This window comes from Gossypium hirsutum, chromosome D13, assembly GCF_007990345.1.
Source record: "Gossypium hirsutum isolate 1008001.06 chromosome D13, Gossypium_hirsutum_v2.1, whole genome shotgun sequence".
In the NCBI taxonomy this organism is placed as follows: domain Eukaryota; kingdom Viridiplantae; phylum Streptophyta; class Magnoliopsida; order Malvales; family Malvaceae; genus Gossypium; species Gossypium hirsutum.
Genome location: NC_053449.1, coordinates 11,933,712 through 11,951,664, shown reverse-complemented (window position 1 = coordinate 11,951,664; position 17,953 = coordinate 11,933,712). Strand labels below are relative to the sequence as shown.

The 17,953-nt window shown below is 34.2% G+C and overlaps 2 protein-coding genes across 11 annotated transcripts; one reads left to right on the top strand and one right to left on the bottom strand.

Moving 5' to 3' along the window:
• Positions 1–4,069: 4,069 nt before the first annotated feature.
• LOC107920389 (serine/threonine-protein phosphatase 2A 65 kDa regulatory subunit A beta isoform) lies at positions 4,070–10,586 on the top strand. 2 transcript variants are annotated; one of them, XM_016850091.2, is made up of 13 exons: positions 4,070–4,227; positions 4,599–5,032; positions 5,814–6,060; positions 6,727–6,839; positions 7,339–7,418; positions 7,558–7,699; positions 7,843–7,923; positions 8,329–8,433; positions 8,741–8,923; positions 9,493–9,585; positions 9,879–10,018; positions 10,107–10,173; positions 10,251–10,586. In XM_016850091.2, the coding sequence occupies exons 2-13, from the start codon at positions 4,640–4,642 to the stop codon at positions 10,368–10,370; spliced, it is 1,764 nt and encodes a 587-aa protein (XP_016705580.2). In that variant the 5' UTR covers positions 4,070–4,227; positions 4,599–4,639; the 3' UTR covers positions 10,371–10,586. The 2 variants fall into 2 exon arrangements, with proteins under 2 accessions (XP_016705580.2, XP_040966201.1); XM_041110267.1 differs by lacking the exon at positions 4,070–4,227 and adding an exon at positions 4,367–4,519.
• Positions 10,587–11,043: 457 nt separating this feature from the next.
• Positions 11,044–15,145, bottom strand: LOC107918827 (transcription factor TGA2.3). 9 transcript variants are annotated; one of them, XM_041110259.1, is made up of 10 exons: positions 14,940–15,145; positions 14,719–14,783; positions 14,528–14,601; positions 14,265–14,447; positions 14,048–14,155; positions 13,893–13,970; positions 13,325–13,402; positions 13,144–13,201; positions 12,475–12,743; positions 11,044–12,383 (listed from the first exon to the last, which is right to left on the bottom strand). In XM_041110259.1, exons 1-10 carry the CDS (start codon positions 15,008–15,010, stop codon positions 11,991–11,993), a joined length of 1,377 nt encoding a protein of 458 aa, XP_040966193.1. In that variant the 5' UTR covers positions 15,011–15,145; the 3' UTR covers positions 11,044–11,990. The 9 variants fall into 9 exon arrangements, with proteins under 9 accessions (XP_040966193.1, XP_040966195.1, XP_040966192.1 ...); XM_041110261.1 differs by having other exon boundaries at positions 13,911–13,970; positions 14,940–15,144; XM_041110258.1 differs by having other exon boundaries at positions 12,475–12,746; positions 14,940–15,143.
• Positions 15,146–17,953: the final 2,808 nt, after the last annotated feature.

The window sequence follows — 17,953 nt, the reverse complement described above, 5'->3', positions numbered from 1 at the left end:
GTACCGAGAAATGTATTGAGCGGCGATACCAGATAAAGCTAAAATTAGCCATTGCATGCTTCTTCTCCAATTGTGGGCATAGTATCGGCTACCATTTTTACAATCCCGAGTGGAACTCCCTTATGAATTCCCACTCGTCACATGGTAAAATTCATCCCACATTATTATTATCATTTTTATTTTTCATTATTGTAATTTTGAAATAACATATTATTTGAATAGGTGGAACAACCTTACGAGACACAGCGATATATCGACTGAGCTTGCAAATATCTGACTAGCTCTAGACCAAAAAATTGAATATGGGGTTCTTTTATGAATTTTAAATTTATATAATACATATTCAAACACTTGAAATTAAATATTACGTACGTTCTAAAAATTATAAATTCGTAATGCAATTTTTCTGGATGCTATATACGAATCTAATGATTCAAGAATGCGTCCCGGTTGAATTTTTTGCCAATCGCAACATCTAGCACATCAAAGTGCCATTGGTCATTTTTGTGATGATTGAGATGCAAAATTCAACCGAGTCATAAGGCAGTTCGAGTGTACGCAACATATTCTGTCGTCACTTTAGGAGCTCAATGACCTATACAAAATTGACTTGCGAGGGAGACTCAAGGAAGATTGACCAACATTCCACAAGAAGTACATCGAGATGTAGGAGCGTAGGACCCGATTTTCATGCAACCTCCCGATTAATGTGGTTCATTTATTTTTGCTTCTAACCCATTTTTTGTCATAACGATCACAACACGCACACTCATTCCTCGTATCATCACCTTCAGTTTCAGTTTATTTTACACAACCACCACATTATTGCACAATCATTCCCTACATCAACACATTCAGCACTAGTTTATTTTACACAAGCACCACAGCATGCCCCATCATTCCTTACATCAACACATTCTCTAGGGATATATTATGCACGACCGTTACACACTATACCATATTACATGTTGATCCCGCCAACAACACCAACACATTTAGTATCGTCTTCAATTCTTACTTTCAATCCGCAATTGGGCTACGCAACACCATATAGTGGCCCATCGATAGTGTCGTAAACACCCCCAGCATCGTTGTTCTATCGAGGTGGGTCATCCTTGCAACCGCCGACTCGACCCGAGGGTCTCCACGATGGGCAACTAGGACACGATCACAATCAACCATAGAGGAAATAGACGAAGTCAGCAATCAACTCCGATGTGCATGTCAAAGTGAAGTCGAAGTCAACGAGCAGCCGCCAAACCAAATAGTGCGATAGAACCCTAGGCGTGCTTGACTCTTACCTGGTTGTGGAACACATTCGGGATGCTTATGATTACGTTATTCTGTAATTTTATAATTTTTTTATATATTTTATTTTACATCTGAAATGTACACTTATTTACAATGTACAAAACAAATTTATTAAATTGGTTTGATTTGTATGCAATCAAGTTGTGAGTTTAAAATTTACAATTTTAGTTGAATTTTACAATTCCAATAACTTGAATAATTTGAATAACAGATTTTATATGTAAAAATTCTAATTTTTAAAAATATATATATATAAAGAAAGTTAAAAAAATTTAAAAACTTTCTAGAATAATTATTGTAGGGACTTAACTAAGTTAATTAATGAATCAAGTTTATCATACTAAAGTTTTTTTTATTTTGCTTTGAAAAAGTTTTCAAATATACGTAGTTTCAAATTTACGTGCTCTAACATGGAGTTAGTTATACTGGCACAAGATTATAATTTGACATGTTTAATTTTTTAATTTAACTCGAACAATTTCACTCAATTTGACTCGGCTTGAATTTCATTTCACTCGGCTTGATTCAAAAAATTTTTAAATCGAGTTAGGATGATAAAATATGACTCGTCAACTCGATTAACTCAATTTTTTTCACTCAATTCAACTTGATTCGATCAAACACTCACCCCTACTTTACAAGAAAAATTAACGAATAAACGAATAAGTTAATGTTTTCACTGCATGAGTTAGTGTTTTAATTAACTCTGCTACACTTCAATAATTAATATTAACTTTGGCATGTGAGTTTTACACGTGTGATTTCTACATTTTCTTCCATCAACTTTATCTCGGGAATCTCGGGTTGTAGGGGCTCATAAGCAATCAAGTTTTGTGGTTGAAATGACCAAAGAGAAAAAGCTCCCTGTAAGGGGCGTTTTCATCTGACATGGTAGTGAAAACACTTCCTACAGGATGCATTTTCAAGCCATATGTCTGACATGTCAGAGGAAAACGTCCCTTGCAAAGAGCGTTTTCTCTCTGGCCATTTCAACCACTGTAGTTTGATTGCTTTGGAATGCTACAACCTAGGATTCCCAGTATAATTTTTTTCCTTTATACCCCACCCTGTCCCCTATATAAATGATAAATGCCCATTCTTCATCCTCCCACTCATCACATCTCAATCTTTTCTAAATTATTTTTCTTCTTTTTCTTGCGTGTTGAAAATTTTAGGTTTAAAGATTTATTTCTCTCTCGCTTTGAGGGTGACGTAATCATAGTTTTAAGTTGTGTTTGGGTTCACGATGATTTCATGGAGCTTGGTAACCTACAAATTTCACATGTTGTGTGAGTATAACACTAGCACCTAAGAGCGAGATCACTTTGCAACTCGAGGTCCAAGTTGACGGTGATTATACCGTCTCGGGTTGAAATGTAACTAATGTTTCAAGTTTACAATGGTTATGTTGTCAATGGATTACACATAAATGAGTTCGTAGTTGACGGTGCTAATGAAGGAATGACAACAAGTCTTCTCGTCAAAAGAGCTTATTTCATAAAACTCAAACATATGTGTGATGAAGGAAAACACAAGGGGCCTTCCAATATAATCGAGTTATTCTTGTTGGCCATCTCTATCGAAAGTAGTGACCTTGTTAATATAACTTGTTACACCCAAATGCTATCACAAGTTATAATAATGGGATCATCGCCTTCGATGATGGTGGATAAGACGCATTACTTGATTGCACTAAAATGCCACTACGTTTTTTTCCTAATATTTATATTTGAGTTTTATAAAGCATCCTCTTCTGATGAGAAACTCGTTGTCATGCCTACATAACCACTATCAACTACAACCCTATTTATGCTTCATCTCTTGACAACATAATCTTTGTAAACTTTGAAGCCCTAGTTACAATTCCACCCAGACTGTATAATCACTGTCAACTGGGACCTTGAGTTGCAACGCGATCCGACTTCTTAGGTGAGGCTCCATACTCACATAGTAGATAAAATTTGTAGGTCACTTAGTACCACAACACCACTGTAAATTCAAACATTCTTTAAAAATTGTAACCATGTCTATCTTAAACATGGATAAAAATCAATCTACAAATTTCTATTTTCCAACCGCAAGAAAAAAATAATTTTTACCTAAGTGAAAACGCATCCTACAGGGCATGTTTTCACACATTTTTCTTTCTCTCTCCAAAAATAACGTAGATCGGTAAATTTTTAGAGTTTTAGCCTAGGTTTTCAATTACTTTTTTTTCAGCATATTTATAAAAATTAGCCTGAGAAGGGGTTATGTCGACTTTGAATTTAAGTAATTGAAGTAATTTCTCTTTTGACTTTTACAAAAAAATTCTTTTACATAAAAATAATTGTAGTTAATATTTGATTAAAATATGCTCTAAATCCTTATATTTTTATGCATTTAAAATTTAAATCTTCTATTTTTATTTTAAGGAATTTAGTCCCTTTTCCAGTAAAATTTAAATAAACGAGTTCAATTGTTAATAACGTTAAAACTTTTTGTTAACTTTGAGTCCATTACGATGTTATTTTTCAAGTGAATATTTCTTTTATTTTAAAAATTATATCAATAAATTTAATAAAATGATTTAATGATACCAATAATTAAACTTCAATATAAAAAATAGAATAATTGAATTTCTAAAAATAAAAATAAAAAAATTAAATTTCAAATCAGGAAGAATAAAGAGGCAAATTATTTTGTGAAGCTTCTAAAGGAACCATTGGGCCATATTCCTCTTTTGTTCGGCTGTAGACGTTTTTGTAAAGAAAGCAAGTTCAGGACCTAGTGATTAATTAGCCCAAAAAAGTACGGAAATTTTATGAATCCTAATATACCCACTAAAACCATCAAGTTAAGTGGAGACGAAAATCGAAAATATTTCTTTTCTTGTTTTGAGAGAGAGAGACAGCCGGCGGGAAGGCGTCGAGATCGGTAAGATTACTCACTCCCCACTTCCCATTTCTCATTTTTATCGCTCTTCTCTGACATTTTCAGCTCTCTTTTTTAACAAAAAAAAAAGGATATATTGATTATTTAGTTACTAATTTGGAGTTATGTCACCTTCCGATCTTACAGTGCCTGCCATTTTCATTTTCCAAATTTATAGTTCCATTTCCATTTTTTCTTTCTACATCCAAAATTTCTTTGAAACTTTGTGGATTTGAATTATTTATTTTTGTCTGGGACTGATCTGTTCATCAAATTTTATCTGTTTTAATTACTTGTAAGTATTATTGAATCATGAGATTTAAGGACAAAAGATTTAATTTTTATTTGAAATGGTCTACTGTGAGCTTTTTCAGATTTAAGCTAGTCAGTTGAAGCTGCCAGGCATTGGAACACGATGTCTACGGTTGAAGCACCACTATATCCAATAGCTGTCCTGATAGATGAGCTAAAAAATGACGATATCCAACTTCGTTTAAACTCGATCCGTAGGCTTTCGACAATTGCACGTGCTCTCGGGGAAGAGCGAACCAGGTCGGAATTAATTCCATTTCTCAGTGAAAACAATGATGATGACGATGAGGTGCTTCTTGCAATGGCTGAGGAGCTGGGAGTGTTTATTCCCTATGTCGGGGGTGTTGAGCATGCCCATGTTTTGCTGACGCCTTTGGAAACCCTTTGCACTGTTGAGGAAACCTGTGTAAGGGACAAAGCTGTTGAGTCATTATGCAAAATTGGATCTCAGATGAGGGAGAATGATTTGATTGAGTGGTTTACTCCTTTAGTTAAGGTTAGACTTTTCATATCTTGATTTGGTGTTATTTATTTCATTGCTGTATTTTCCTACTGTTTAGTGAGGTTTAGTTTCTGTTTACTATAAAACTCTCAATAAGGATTATTAAGTGCTTAATTTACATTGAGAAAAAAAAGCTTTTTTGTTGCTTAAGCTGTGTGCCAAGAAACTGTTCGGTGTAGGTTTGAAATTGAGTTTCTGATTTAGTTAAGCAAGCTATGGTAACTGGAGACAATGAATTTTGAAACTCTTTCAACTTTCAACTAGTTGTGAAACATTTTTTATGTGAAGGACAATGAAAACAATAAAAGAGTGGAATTTAAATAATAGTAAAGGTAGCTTGTTTTATTATTAAAAGTTTTCAAAATGGTTCTATCTAAATGCATTCTCCCTCAAAATAAAAAGCTGGCCCTTCCATACTGAAAACTTTTACATTGTCGCTTTAAAATATCGTTTCCAGTTATAGTTCGCTTACATAACCAAACATGCTTAAAACATAAAATCACTTAACTGTTAATACGTAATATTTAGCACTTAATAATATCACCGGAGACCCATCTGCAGCTAATATGGCCATAGTGGATAATAGTGAAAAAGAAAATTAGAAAACAGACTCATTTGATGGACTGGAGTTACTCCCACATAGACATTACCTGTAATCAAATCCTACGCGGATTATGTGTATTTCTTTGAGCCATTCTAGTTTGGCACCATTCTATTTTCTATGCAAACTACTCTTGGCTGCCATCCTTTATGGTTCCAAATTTTAAATTTTCAGAGGCTGGCTGCTGGAGAATGGTTTACAGCTCGAGTTTCAGCCTGTGGGCTGTTTCACATTGCTTATCCAAGTGCCCCTGAGACGTTGAAAACAGAATTACGGTCGATATACGGTCAACTATGTCAAGATGACATGCCCATGGTAAGAAGGTCTGCTGCGTCAAATCTGTGGAAATTTGCTGGAACAGTTGAATCTGCTCACTTGAAGGCTGACATCATGCAAATGTTTGAGGATCTTACACAAGATGGTAATTTGAATGGTTTAGACATGCTTGGTTGAGGAAAATCTCTGTAGTTTTTAGCTTACATTATTTATCTTTCCACACGTGGATTCTGGTTCTGTGCTTCCTCTACTGCCGCCTGGTTTTTAGTAATTGACTTCGTTTCCTTACTGAGGTTTTGTCAAGTATTCTCTAGGCCATCTTGCTCAAAAACAAAATTGATTTTTGTTTTCCATATTGAATGTACTTGACTAGTTTGTTAATTACTTGGTAATAGGCTAGCAGTCTTGCTTGACTTGTTATCGAATGTTGATGGAGGGCTTTTTTTTTCTTTGCATCAAATTATAATAAGTGTGCCATGTAGAATATTGATGGATGTAAACTTAGCAACAAATAAAAGGTTAATCATCCTCCCAAGACTGCTTCAACCTGCAAGCGATTTGTGGGATATGGACATAGGGGAGGAAACCTGATAGCTTTGCAGGCAGGGTCTAGCATCAGAATCATAGATTTATCATGCTGGAGTGTTGCAATGATAGATTCCTGATAAAACTGATATTATTAGTGTTTTTTTAATGGTTATAGTAAAAGCATTAGTAGCTGAACTGGTATATTTATTCATTTAGTTTTTATGTATCTTACATTTATTTTTCATGAGTTCACACAAGAAACTTCTATAAATTTGTGTATCAGATCAAGATACAGTTCGATTATTGGCTGTTGAGGGATGTGCTGCTCTTGGAAAGTTGTTAGAGCCCCAGGATTGTGCTGCACGCATTCTCCCTGTAATTGTTACTTTCTCCCAGGTATATGTGTAGACACTTAATGTGAATTTCACTATTTGTCTCATTTAAATTTAATTTTGTGTGAGTTTTACAAATTTTATTGTCCTTTTCTTTTTATATAATCTTGTGTGCCATGTCTTATATAATCTTCTACTAATAATTTAATAATTCTTTTAATGCTGTATGATCTATTGGGTATCATATTAAAAGTGCATGAAGATGTGGTTACATGATATGGAGGTTGACTTTTGGAAGTCAGTCCTCAAGAAGTGACCAGAAGACTTTATTCTGTTGCATGGCAATATTTATGGTGTAGTTATACTTCTGTTTTGATCTATTTTCATGATCTAATAAACTCTTTTAAGCGACCAGAAGGGTATGGGGGTGCAAATGCTATTGAGTTTCCTGAGTTTTCTTTTGCATATAAAAGATTCTGTGATGATTTTAGGAATCTTTAGTGTCAAACAGTTTTGTGGATTCTACGTGCTCTTATATTTGCTCTATTTCTTGTAACTAACAGGACAAATCTTGGCGTGTGCGTTATATGGTTGCAAATCAATTATATGAACTTTGTGAAGCTGTGGGACCAGAGCCTATTAGGTATTTATTTATTGCATAGCCGCTAATAAAATATACTATGTCATATAGATGGAATTTTGCCCCTGTACCGTTATCAGTCCTGCTAACCTAAGGTGGAGTTTTCTTGGTGACTTCTTATACATGTCGATTGTGTTTTCAGGACTGATTTGCTTCCTGCATATGTGCGGTTACTTCGTGATAATGAGGCTGAAGTTCGCATTGCAGCTGCAGGAAAAGTAACTAAATTTTGTCAAATTTTGAGTCCAGAACTTGCAATCCAACACATTCTTCCATGTGTTAAGGTACATACAGTTATAATAAGAAGCTTCCGATCCTCTATGAAAATATCTTATTGGAGAATAAGCGCTCTGTGTTTCATGTTATGTTAAATATATTGGCCATCTTCTCATTTCAATGCATTGCAATTTGCAAATACCTTTTACAGGAACTGTCATTGGATTCTTCCCAGCATGTCCGCGCTGCTTTGGCTTCAGTTGTGATGGGAATGGCTCCTGTCCTTGGGAAGGTAAGAGCATAGAGTAATTCCTTGATGAGGAAGTATCATAGAACGTAAGGGTTTTTTATGCTGGTAATGTATTATAGAGTAATTCCTCAATAAGGAAGTATCATAGAAATTAAGGTTTTTTAACGCTGATAATGTATTATAGAGTAATTCCTCGATAAGGAAGTATCATAGAAAGTAAGGTTTTTTTTTGCTGGTAATTTATGACTAGTAAATACAAGCTAGAAATGATTGATTTTACCAATGTAAATTTCTCCTAGCAAGTGAGTTTGGATATAATGTCTTTTTATTTGTATTCTTCACTTGTGGTTGTCTTAACAGATTTCTCAATGTTGTGCTGGATGCATCAAGATTCTGGATTAAATTGCTTTTATGGGTTTATTGAACTCCATTTCATGGTCCTTGCAGGATGCAACAATCGAGCAGCTTCTTCCAATATTTCTCTCCCTTTTGAAGGATGAATTCCCTGATGTGCGGCTCAACATAATCAGCAAACTTGATCAAGTGAATCAGGTTAGCTGCAACTTAAAGCTTCAGTGCTGTTTTCTGTCTGTGCTGATCTGCTTATGTTTTGCTGCCTCAATTGCTTTGCTTTTTGCTTGAAATTTCAACTTTTATTAACCATATAAACCAGTTGAAGCTGAATGGCAGCAGGTTCTCAGGAGTGGTTACTAATAATGAATAGATTCAAGTTTTAATACAACTCTCTATTTACTAGTGTACATGCTTTTAGTGCATCCTAGGTGTAACCTTTATGATTGAAAGTAACTGCATTCTCTCAAGCAGCTTTCAGGTTTTCTAAATTAACTCTTACTGGCAGGTTATTGGGATTGATCTATTGTCCCAATCCTTACTACCAGCCATTGTTGAGCTCGCTGAGGATAGGCATTGGAGGGTTCGACTTGCAATAATTGAGTATATACCATTATTGGCAAATCAGTTAGGGGTTGGGTTTTTTGATGATAAACTTGGTGGCCTTTGCATGCAATGGTTGCAGGATAAGGTTTGTGTCTTTCTCCCATCTTGCATGGAACGCATGTTATTAGTCGTTGCCAAAAAATGTTTTCTTTGCATGTTGCCATATTTCTGTACTCTTTATCTTTCTCTTATAGTTTTTCACATTTTCTAGTTATTTCCTTAGAACCTTCCTGTATATCTAATATTTCTTTTATGAGTAGACTTATAGTTTTGGGCAACTATGCATTGAATAAAGATCCAGGACGAGATTCTCTAGTTATATTACTTTTGATGGCTTTAAGACAGGAAAGGAAAATTTCAAATAATTGAATATATTGTTGACTTTCTCATGAAATATTCTTTCCTTTCTAAGTTTTGTTTAGTTTGAAAATGCACAATTTCCAAGAAAGTGGTTATATAACCAGCATTTCAAGTTTTATGGTAAATTGGAAGAGGAGCATATTTAAGGGCAGCTAGGAGGGAGTAACATACAAACTGAGAACTCTATTTAATATGTGAATGCTTTTCTCATTGGGTTGTTAATTATTATACCCTGATTCCAAACAATGGTATGATTTCTATCTTAAGCACTATTGTGCATTGTAATTATTACAGGTTTACTCTATTCGAGATGCAGCTGCTAACAATTTAAAGCGTCTTGCTGAAGAATTTGGCCCAGATTGGGCGATGCAGCATATTATTCCACAGGTCTGTCCAATAATATTGACAATTGATCTTCTTCACCTAAAAAGCAAGAAGTAAAAGCAGAAGAGTCGTGCTTATTTTTACTACCGAAAGCAAATAAGAAGTGTAATCTGAAATTTGAACTGATGTCTGTCCTAGTCCTTCAGTCTCTGGTCTGTTTTATTAGCATCCTTATGGCCAAAAAATAAAATTTTATGCAGAATGGTTTCGTGAAAGCCGCCCTCCTAATCTGCATCTTTTCTCATTGGGTTTGACAGTTTTGTTTAATGTGAAAGTTGGGGGTGTTATCTGCACAGGTACTAGAGATAGCTAATGATTCACACTATCTTCATCGGATGACCCTTCTTCGTGCTATTTCTCTCCTTGGTCCTGTTTTGGGCTCAGAAATAACATGTTCTAAACTGTTGCCAGTTGTTGTCAATGCATCAAAAGACAGGTTGGTTAGCAAAAAATTGATAATGAAGGTGTATTATGTATATAGTATTCCCCAATTAGTGATGTCTTTAACTGTTTACTCTCTGCAGGGTTCCCAATATTAAGTTTAATGTTGCGAAGGTTTTGCAGTCTCTGATTTCAGTAGTTGATCAGTCTGTAAGTATTCCAATTTTTTATTTCGATTGCTTTCGGCTCTGCCTTCTTCATAATTATGTAATGAATTGTTGCAATAGGTGGTGGAGAAGACGATACGTCCATGCTTGGTAGAGCTGAGTGAGGACCCAGATGTTGATGTCCGTTATTTTGCAGTCCAAGGACTTCAGTCAATCGATCAGGTCACCATGTCAAGCTAGGCCAGACCACTTTATTGGAGGCGTTTTTATTTATTTATTTTTGTTCATAAACAAGCAATCCTATTGTTGTAAAAGGGATTGGGCTGAAAAAATGGCTCCTAGCTCATGGTCATGGGAAATGAAGAAACCAGAGAATCCCAAAAAATATTTCAAAGGGGGGTTGGTTGATCAACTTTACGTACCAAATAGGCAAATATTCATATTTTTATGGTTTAACCACTCGACTGATACGGTATCCGTCATAGCAGTCAAGTCAACAAGTTGTTATTTGATACCCTTAATTATTGTTTTCCTCTTAATTCAGACGATTTTCTTTTTAAAATATAAATTCATTTAATTAAAATTATTTAGTACAATAAATTAAATTATCACAAAAGAGAAAACATAAATTATCATGGCATGGCAAGAGGAGAGAAAACATGGCCTTATCAACTGTTTCGGATGATGAAATTATCAAGTTTTGAGATTAAAGGTGAGAAATTTTGTACTGGGGACCCATATTGAATCATAAATTTTTCGCTATTTAGGTAAAATTTTAAATTTATTTAAATTTTTTTAAAAAAATCCTTGATCAGATTCCATGAACTCAAATCATTTTCTTAGTCATGATTCAATGGTTTTGAAAGTGGAGTGTAAATACAAGGCCTGAATCATTCTTTCTAATCCACTTGGGTTCACAAACCAGTTCTCGAAGGGGTTTGTATTAAATAAATGCAATTAAGAGACAAACATGAACTAACATACAAAAAGTGGGACATTCAAAGATCCATTTGGAGACACTTAAAGTCATCAAGGTTTCTTTGGACCTGAGACATTGACCCTAAACAATGTTACTTCTTCTCCAGATTCTCCTATAAATTCTCCAACCACGCCACTTGCTCTTCAAGCCTTAATTTCCACCTTACTCCAAACTTCTCTTTTTCCCATGGACATGGACATGGACTATGAAGACGATGGTTTCTATGCTGAAATTAGAAGGCAGATTCTACTTTTAACAGCTGAAGACGACGACGATTATCAACAAACTGAAACTAACAACTCCCCACCAGCCAGGGGGGCTGCTAATCTATGTCGCTTAAGACATGCAAGTTATTTCAGTTGGTGTGCCGGCGAGAAGACGAACTCAGCTCCAACTTGGCTTTCAAATCTATGGAGAAATGATAATAGCAATAGAACTGGTACTGGAGTGTTCATCCCCCACATCAACAATTCCAGAAGATGGCGGAGGCCTTCAAGAATGAGCAAGAGAAAAAACACACGGCCCACAACCAAACAATCATGAACCAGACAGGAGAATATACATCTTAAGCTTTGTCGGTTACTTTCAAAGATCTAAATGTTAATAATAATATGTTGTTAAATACTTTCAAGCATTAAAATGTTCTACTTAACATACAGCGCTATTTAAAATAATGCCAGCTCTATAGGCCAATATTGGAAAATTTTCTCAGTTTAGTAAATGAAATTACAATCATAGCATAACCATCATGTTTCTACATGGCCATCCCATCACCTTCAATGGGTTGTGAAAGAAGGTGCAATATATGGCAGAACCGCATCAATATGTGCAAAGAGCATTAATGAAATCAGCAAAAGCTTCATGGAATGAAAGAATTATCATTAGTTTCTAGGTCGGGCTAACCATAAAGAGCTAAGTGCCCGAAGGCGTGAGTTGTAATCACTAAAAACTAGCAGGGCTCGGGCTGCTTGGCGAGTGGTTAAAATCCGATGCATTTGCTGCAGAGTTTGGTGTCTCAATAGGTCAGCCTGGTGAAGGAAGTTCTCCAAAGTAGCAAGCTTGCTCATTGCAATAGCCATCTGGCTCATGTAATCTGCAACATTCCCGCAGGCAGTAGGACCCAAACATGCAGATGAAAGAGTGTCTACTAGAGCTTGTTGCAAAGCTTCCATTCCTTGTGATAAGGCATCTTCAGCTTGTTGGGAGGATTGCTGCAGATTACATATGCCCATTAATTGTTGGTCTGTCAAAGGCTCAAGGTGCTTTCCAAGTATCTAAAGTATCAAAATCAAAGAGCTGTCAAACAAAACGGATACTTCAAAAGAAAGATAATAGAATGAGAAAAATGTCGAAAGAGTAAAACACCTTGAGAAGTTCGGAGGAACGGAATCCGCCCAACCACATAAAACACCTCTCTGCAGGTGTTTTCCACATGCCAGAAAGCATATGAAATGCATCTGCCTTTACACCAATGCTTTTTAGCTTGAAAACCTCATCATAATGTGCCATCACACTCTCAACAAGAATGCGCAATTCACTGTCTCCTAGATGAGAATTAAGACCTGATCTTAGGTCATTAATCAGCCGTTGATGCTCATTGAGCCAGTGAGCATAGTCCATGTCAAAGGCCAAGGCTGCTGGAAGTAAAACCATTGAACCATGTGAGGAAATCATCTCTACAATATGTTTTATAGGCTATTGCCTTTATCTCTAATGGTCCCATTATACTGCACGATACTACAATCTACTACATAATTTACTAAAATGCAGGGAATATGGTCCTCCATGCAACATGATTAACTTCACCACTGAATAAATGAGCATGCAGATGATAAGCAATGCTTGAGATCAATAGTTTAAAGCGTTGAAAAGCACTACCACATACAACTGGTACTGCCATTGGTGGCTTGTGCGTTTGCAGTTACCATGAACTAAAACTCTTACGGGATAGCTTATAGAGGAAAGAACGAAAAAAGAAGAAACTAGTTAAACACCATGAACAGACACCCAAAACAGTGTCAAAAACTTCCTCACCATTTCCACTAACAGAAAGGCCGTGGCCACCGGAAAGTCCAGACGCAATAAAAATACCCTGCATTCAAACATGAAGGTAATTAGACACAAAGATAGCTTTGGTTTATACACTAATTAAAATACATTTTGACCTATGGGGTTGGATCAATAAAAACATAATAAAATGAACTACTCCGCATACCTGCTGTCGTGCTTTTTGAAGCTCTTGCTCTAGTCGTGTAAGCCTAAGTCGACTGCTCTCAAGCTGCTGGACGTATGCCTATCCAAAAACAAAAATCTATAAACGATCCAACCAGATGCATCTGGTTTAATATTCACCTGAAGACTTAAGACAGTGGGGTGTACCACTTCCATATTTTATTTGAGGCGTGGAATTAAACACTTTAAGGAAAAGGTAAATCAACTACACCTAAAAGGTCACTCAAGTTTTATTCCAATACCTTGAACAACTATTGTCAGCAACATTCCATTTAGGGGCAACAGATGACATATCCATCATGCTAAAACCCAATGCCATGCATCCTACCTTTCCCATACATGGATACAACCTCAATTTGTCGATTCTTCCATACTGACCAATGACCACTATAATGACTAGTCCTTAACACTCAAAAGGCTGATTCACTATAAAGTGAACATGTACCTAAATTCCATACTTCACAATTGAAGGCCTAATTACTCAGACCCCTAAAATCCCATTTATCCACCACAGAGAAACAAAGAGCTAAAAAGGGAAAAAAAATTATAACCAGCAATAAACACGTTACTTTCTTTCTCAATCTACTCTTCCTTGCAGCTTCTCGATTTTGAGCCAGCCGCCGAAGTGTCTGTAAGCAAAAAGGCCACTCAGTTAGCTTTCGAAAATTGAAACTAAACCCCACCACAACTTAAATAATGTTACAACCTTTTGATCACCAGTTTTTAACTTGGACTGATCCACGGTTATAATAGCTCCATGTTGAAGCTGCAAGTCCATTACCAAGTATGAACTAATAATTATCCCCATTAATTCCTAGTTATCAAGAAGTACCATGAGTTTCTACTACTACACCTTTAGCAAAACTTTTAGAACAAAACATGATCTTTAGCACTTGAACATTGAAGAAACAGAGAGACAAAACCTGGTTTTTATCATCAGTGTCAACATCAGTAGAAGTGTCAGTCTGTTGGCTATTATCAGCAAGGCCAGAGTCACCCCAGTTTTCAATATGCCCATTCCCCAACGTTGTCCCTTTCTGATACATGAACTGCCCTGTATCCAAACACCCCGTCCCACTTGAAACTATCTCTGCTGCCCTGATTCCCTGCAGCAAAGCAAAAACATTTGCATACAACATCAGCACCATACAAAAACATGTACAAAGAGAAAGATTGGTTTGAGTACCGTGTTGAAGGCGTCATAGTGCAAGCTATTGCCTACAACATCAACATTACTGGATTTTAAACTAAAAATGGAGCCTACAAGAAAATTTTATAAACAGAAAAAGGTTGTTAGAAAAGCTTAAAGTAGCAAAGAGCAGTAAAGAATATATATATATATATAAAAGCATGCATTTTTAGATAAAAAGAGAATACTTGAGCTTAAGTCAACAGAATCATCGTGATGAAAAGCATTAGCGGGATTAAAATCGTCGTCCCCCCTGTTTTTCAACTCAAAACACAAACAAAAAACGGAGACACCGAAAAGAGTTAGAGAAAAAGTCTTTGTTTTCTCTTTTACATGCATAAACAAAAGTGTAACCATTGAGACTTGTATACCAAAACGATGGCTTAAGGTGAAGGGCAAGTAAATATACCTAAGAAAAAAAGAAGAGTGGCAAAACATGTCTGGGGTAGTATGAGGTGCTGCAGCTTTGAAGCTCTGCATTTTCTTTTTTCTAAGAACAGAAAAAAGGGGGATGAAAGAAAGAGACAGGTAAGTGGGAGAAAGAAAAATGAAAAATGGAAAATCCTTGGGGAAGGATCGATAGATAGAGGTGATTTATTTTTTGGTTTTGTTTTATATGAGTTTCAGAAAAAAAACACCTCAGGCTTTTTTATCAATGCGTTCAGATTTGGGATTTTAGTTTCCCAATAAAAACCTCCCCATTGTTTCCTGTCTCATCCTCTCCTTGATGAGCGTCTATTTCACTCTCCCATTTGTTTTGCTGGCGTCAACTTTTTTTTGGCTTGTGGTAGATGATAAAAGATTTAGCAGCAGTGTGGTTTTTTTTACGTGCATGTTACGTTGTGAAGTTCCATATTTGCACGCACTGTAGATGCAAGTGAGTAATGGTAAAGAGCTCACACCCCAAGACAAGATTGAAAACAAAAGTCCCGACCTTACTTATACCCTTGTCTTCGCCTTTCACTCTCTCTCTTCAATTGATCCTCTCTGTTAGTTTTGTCTCTGAACCGAATAGATGATGATGATGATGATGATATGATGATTCTTTCTTCCTATTTCTCTGCTTGTTTGTTTTGATGGTGCCCTTTGTATTGCTTGGATTAGATTGGATTCCTTCTCTAGTTTTTATTTATTTTGGTTACATTACACAAATTTTTAGAGTTGCTTCACACCAAGAAGGTATATAGAGCCATTTGTTTTTCTCAAAGGATATTATTAATATTATATCATCACTAAAAAATAATATAAAATATTTCAGAAATATTAGAAAATTTAGTAAAAATTATAACTAAATACTTGTATAAATTAAATCATATATAAAAAAGAAGTAAATTACATTTGATTCAAGCATCCATCACTTAAAAGAGAACAAAAGCAGACTCAAGCCACATCGTGAATGATTTTATCACTTAGGGATAAAAGCTGCTAGCAAACAAAGTGAGCAAATCACCTTGAACTATTGAGCCCTTTTCTAGATACTTGCTTCGGTGGCGGCGGAAACAACATTGCGAAACTGAAAACAACAAATGTGCAGTTACTAGAAAACAAAACAATGAAAACGAGTCATAGAGAAGTTGAGAAACTAGAACACAAAAGATCCGAGAAACACGAGCCTCTAGTATAGAGTCATTTGTTTTGGTGGTTGGATGGTCTCATATTAGTATCTGAGTAGAGTTTTTTTTGGGATTATTTTCATTCCTTTCATTTAAGGGAGAGACAAATAAAATTTTGAAGCATTCACTTTTATGATGTCATTTATGTAGAACTCAATTGTAGATTCGTTATAGGATTATGGATTGAATTTGATTACTTAATGTAAAAATAGATTTGATGGAATTATCGAAAAGATTGATAAAATCGGAGGGTTGAGATCATTATAAGATGATGAATTTGACATGACCATTCTTATTGCTGATTAGAAAACACTTAAAAGATGAATATTTGTCCTACCACTTGGATATGAGATTCACCATAACTTAGGGCACGTTTGGTTCGCCGTAATGGAATAGAGGTGTAATGAAATAGAAGCATAATAGTAATTCAATTGTTTGATAGAATGAAATGGAATAGAACTGTAAATAGTATTCTTGTGTTTGGTTGAATGGAATGATGTTGTAATAGCACAAGGAAAAAAACTAAAATGACTAGAATACCTTTAGCAGAATTTTTTTAGGTAGATGATTATTGTTATTGTTATTAAATTTTAATAAGATTATTAATATAAATAATAAATAATTTAAGCATATTTTAACATAATTATTATTAAATATAATTTAATAAAAATATATAATTTAATAAAATTCTTAATATTAAATATTCTTATATGAATTTTCTAAAATCATAATATATAATACTATAAAATATAATTTAACATAATTATTATTAAATATAATTTAATAAAAATATATAATTTAATAAAATTCTTAATATTAAATATTCTTATATGAATTTAATAAAATCATAATATATAATACTATAAAATATAATTTAAAATAATTATTATTAAATATAATTTAATAAAAATATATAATTTAATAAAAATTCTTAATATTAAATATTCTTAAATGAATTTACTAAAATCATAATATATAATACTATAAAATATAATTTAAAATAATTATTATTAAAATATAATTTAGTAAAAATATATAATTTAATAAAATTCTTAATATTAAATATTCTTAGAATTTACTAAAATCATAATATATAATACTATAAATATAATTTAAATTAATTATTATTAAATATAATTTAATAAAAATATATAATTTAATAAAATTTTTAATATTAAATATTCTTATATGAATTTACTAAAATCATAATATATAATACTATAAAATATAATTTATAATCTACTTTATTATTTTTAAACCGCAATACATATTTAATGTGCTAAAATATCATTAGTGAAACAAATAATTTAATTATTCTACAATAAAAAAATTAGAAGTAATAAATAACTTGAGAATTATATTTTGCATAAACATAATATTCATATATTAAGAAAAGGTTACATGAAATTCATGAAAAACAAATCCATAATCCATATGTTATACAGTTTTACAACATCAAAAAGTTAGAACATTGTAATGACATACCATCCCAAATATTACAAACAGAAAAAGCTACCAAAATATCATCAACATAACCATGATTTTTAATGGTCAGCAAGAAACCTTTTGACCCATTCCAACCAAACATCAGAAGGTAAACTAAAGAAAATGAGCATTTGCGTTGGATGATCTGGAATTTTGCTCAATGCTCGATAGCGCTCATCCACAGTTAAACCTTCTATTTCACATAAGGTTGGATATAAATTTATAGCTTTTTCTTGGATGATCTGGAATTCTTCTGACTTTTGTTGAACTACCACATCGAAGGTAATACTCCTACTGATTTGTTCGCCAATAGCCCGCATATTTT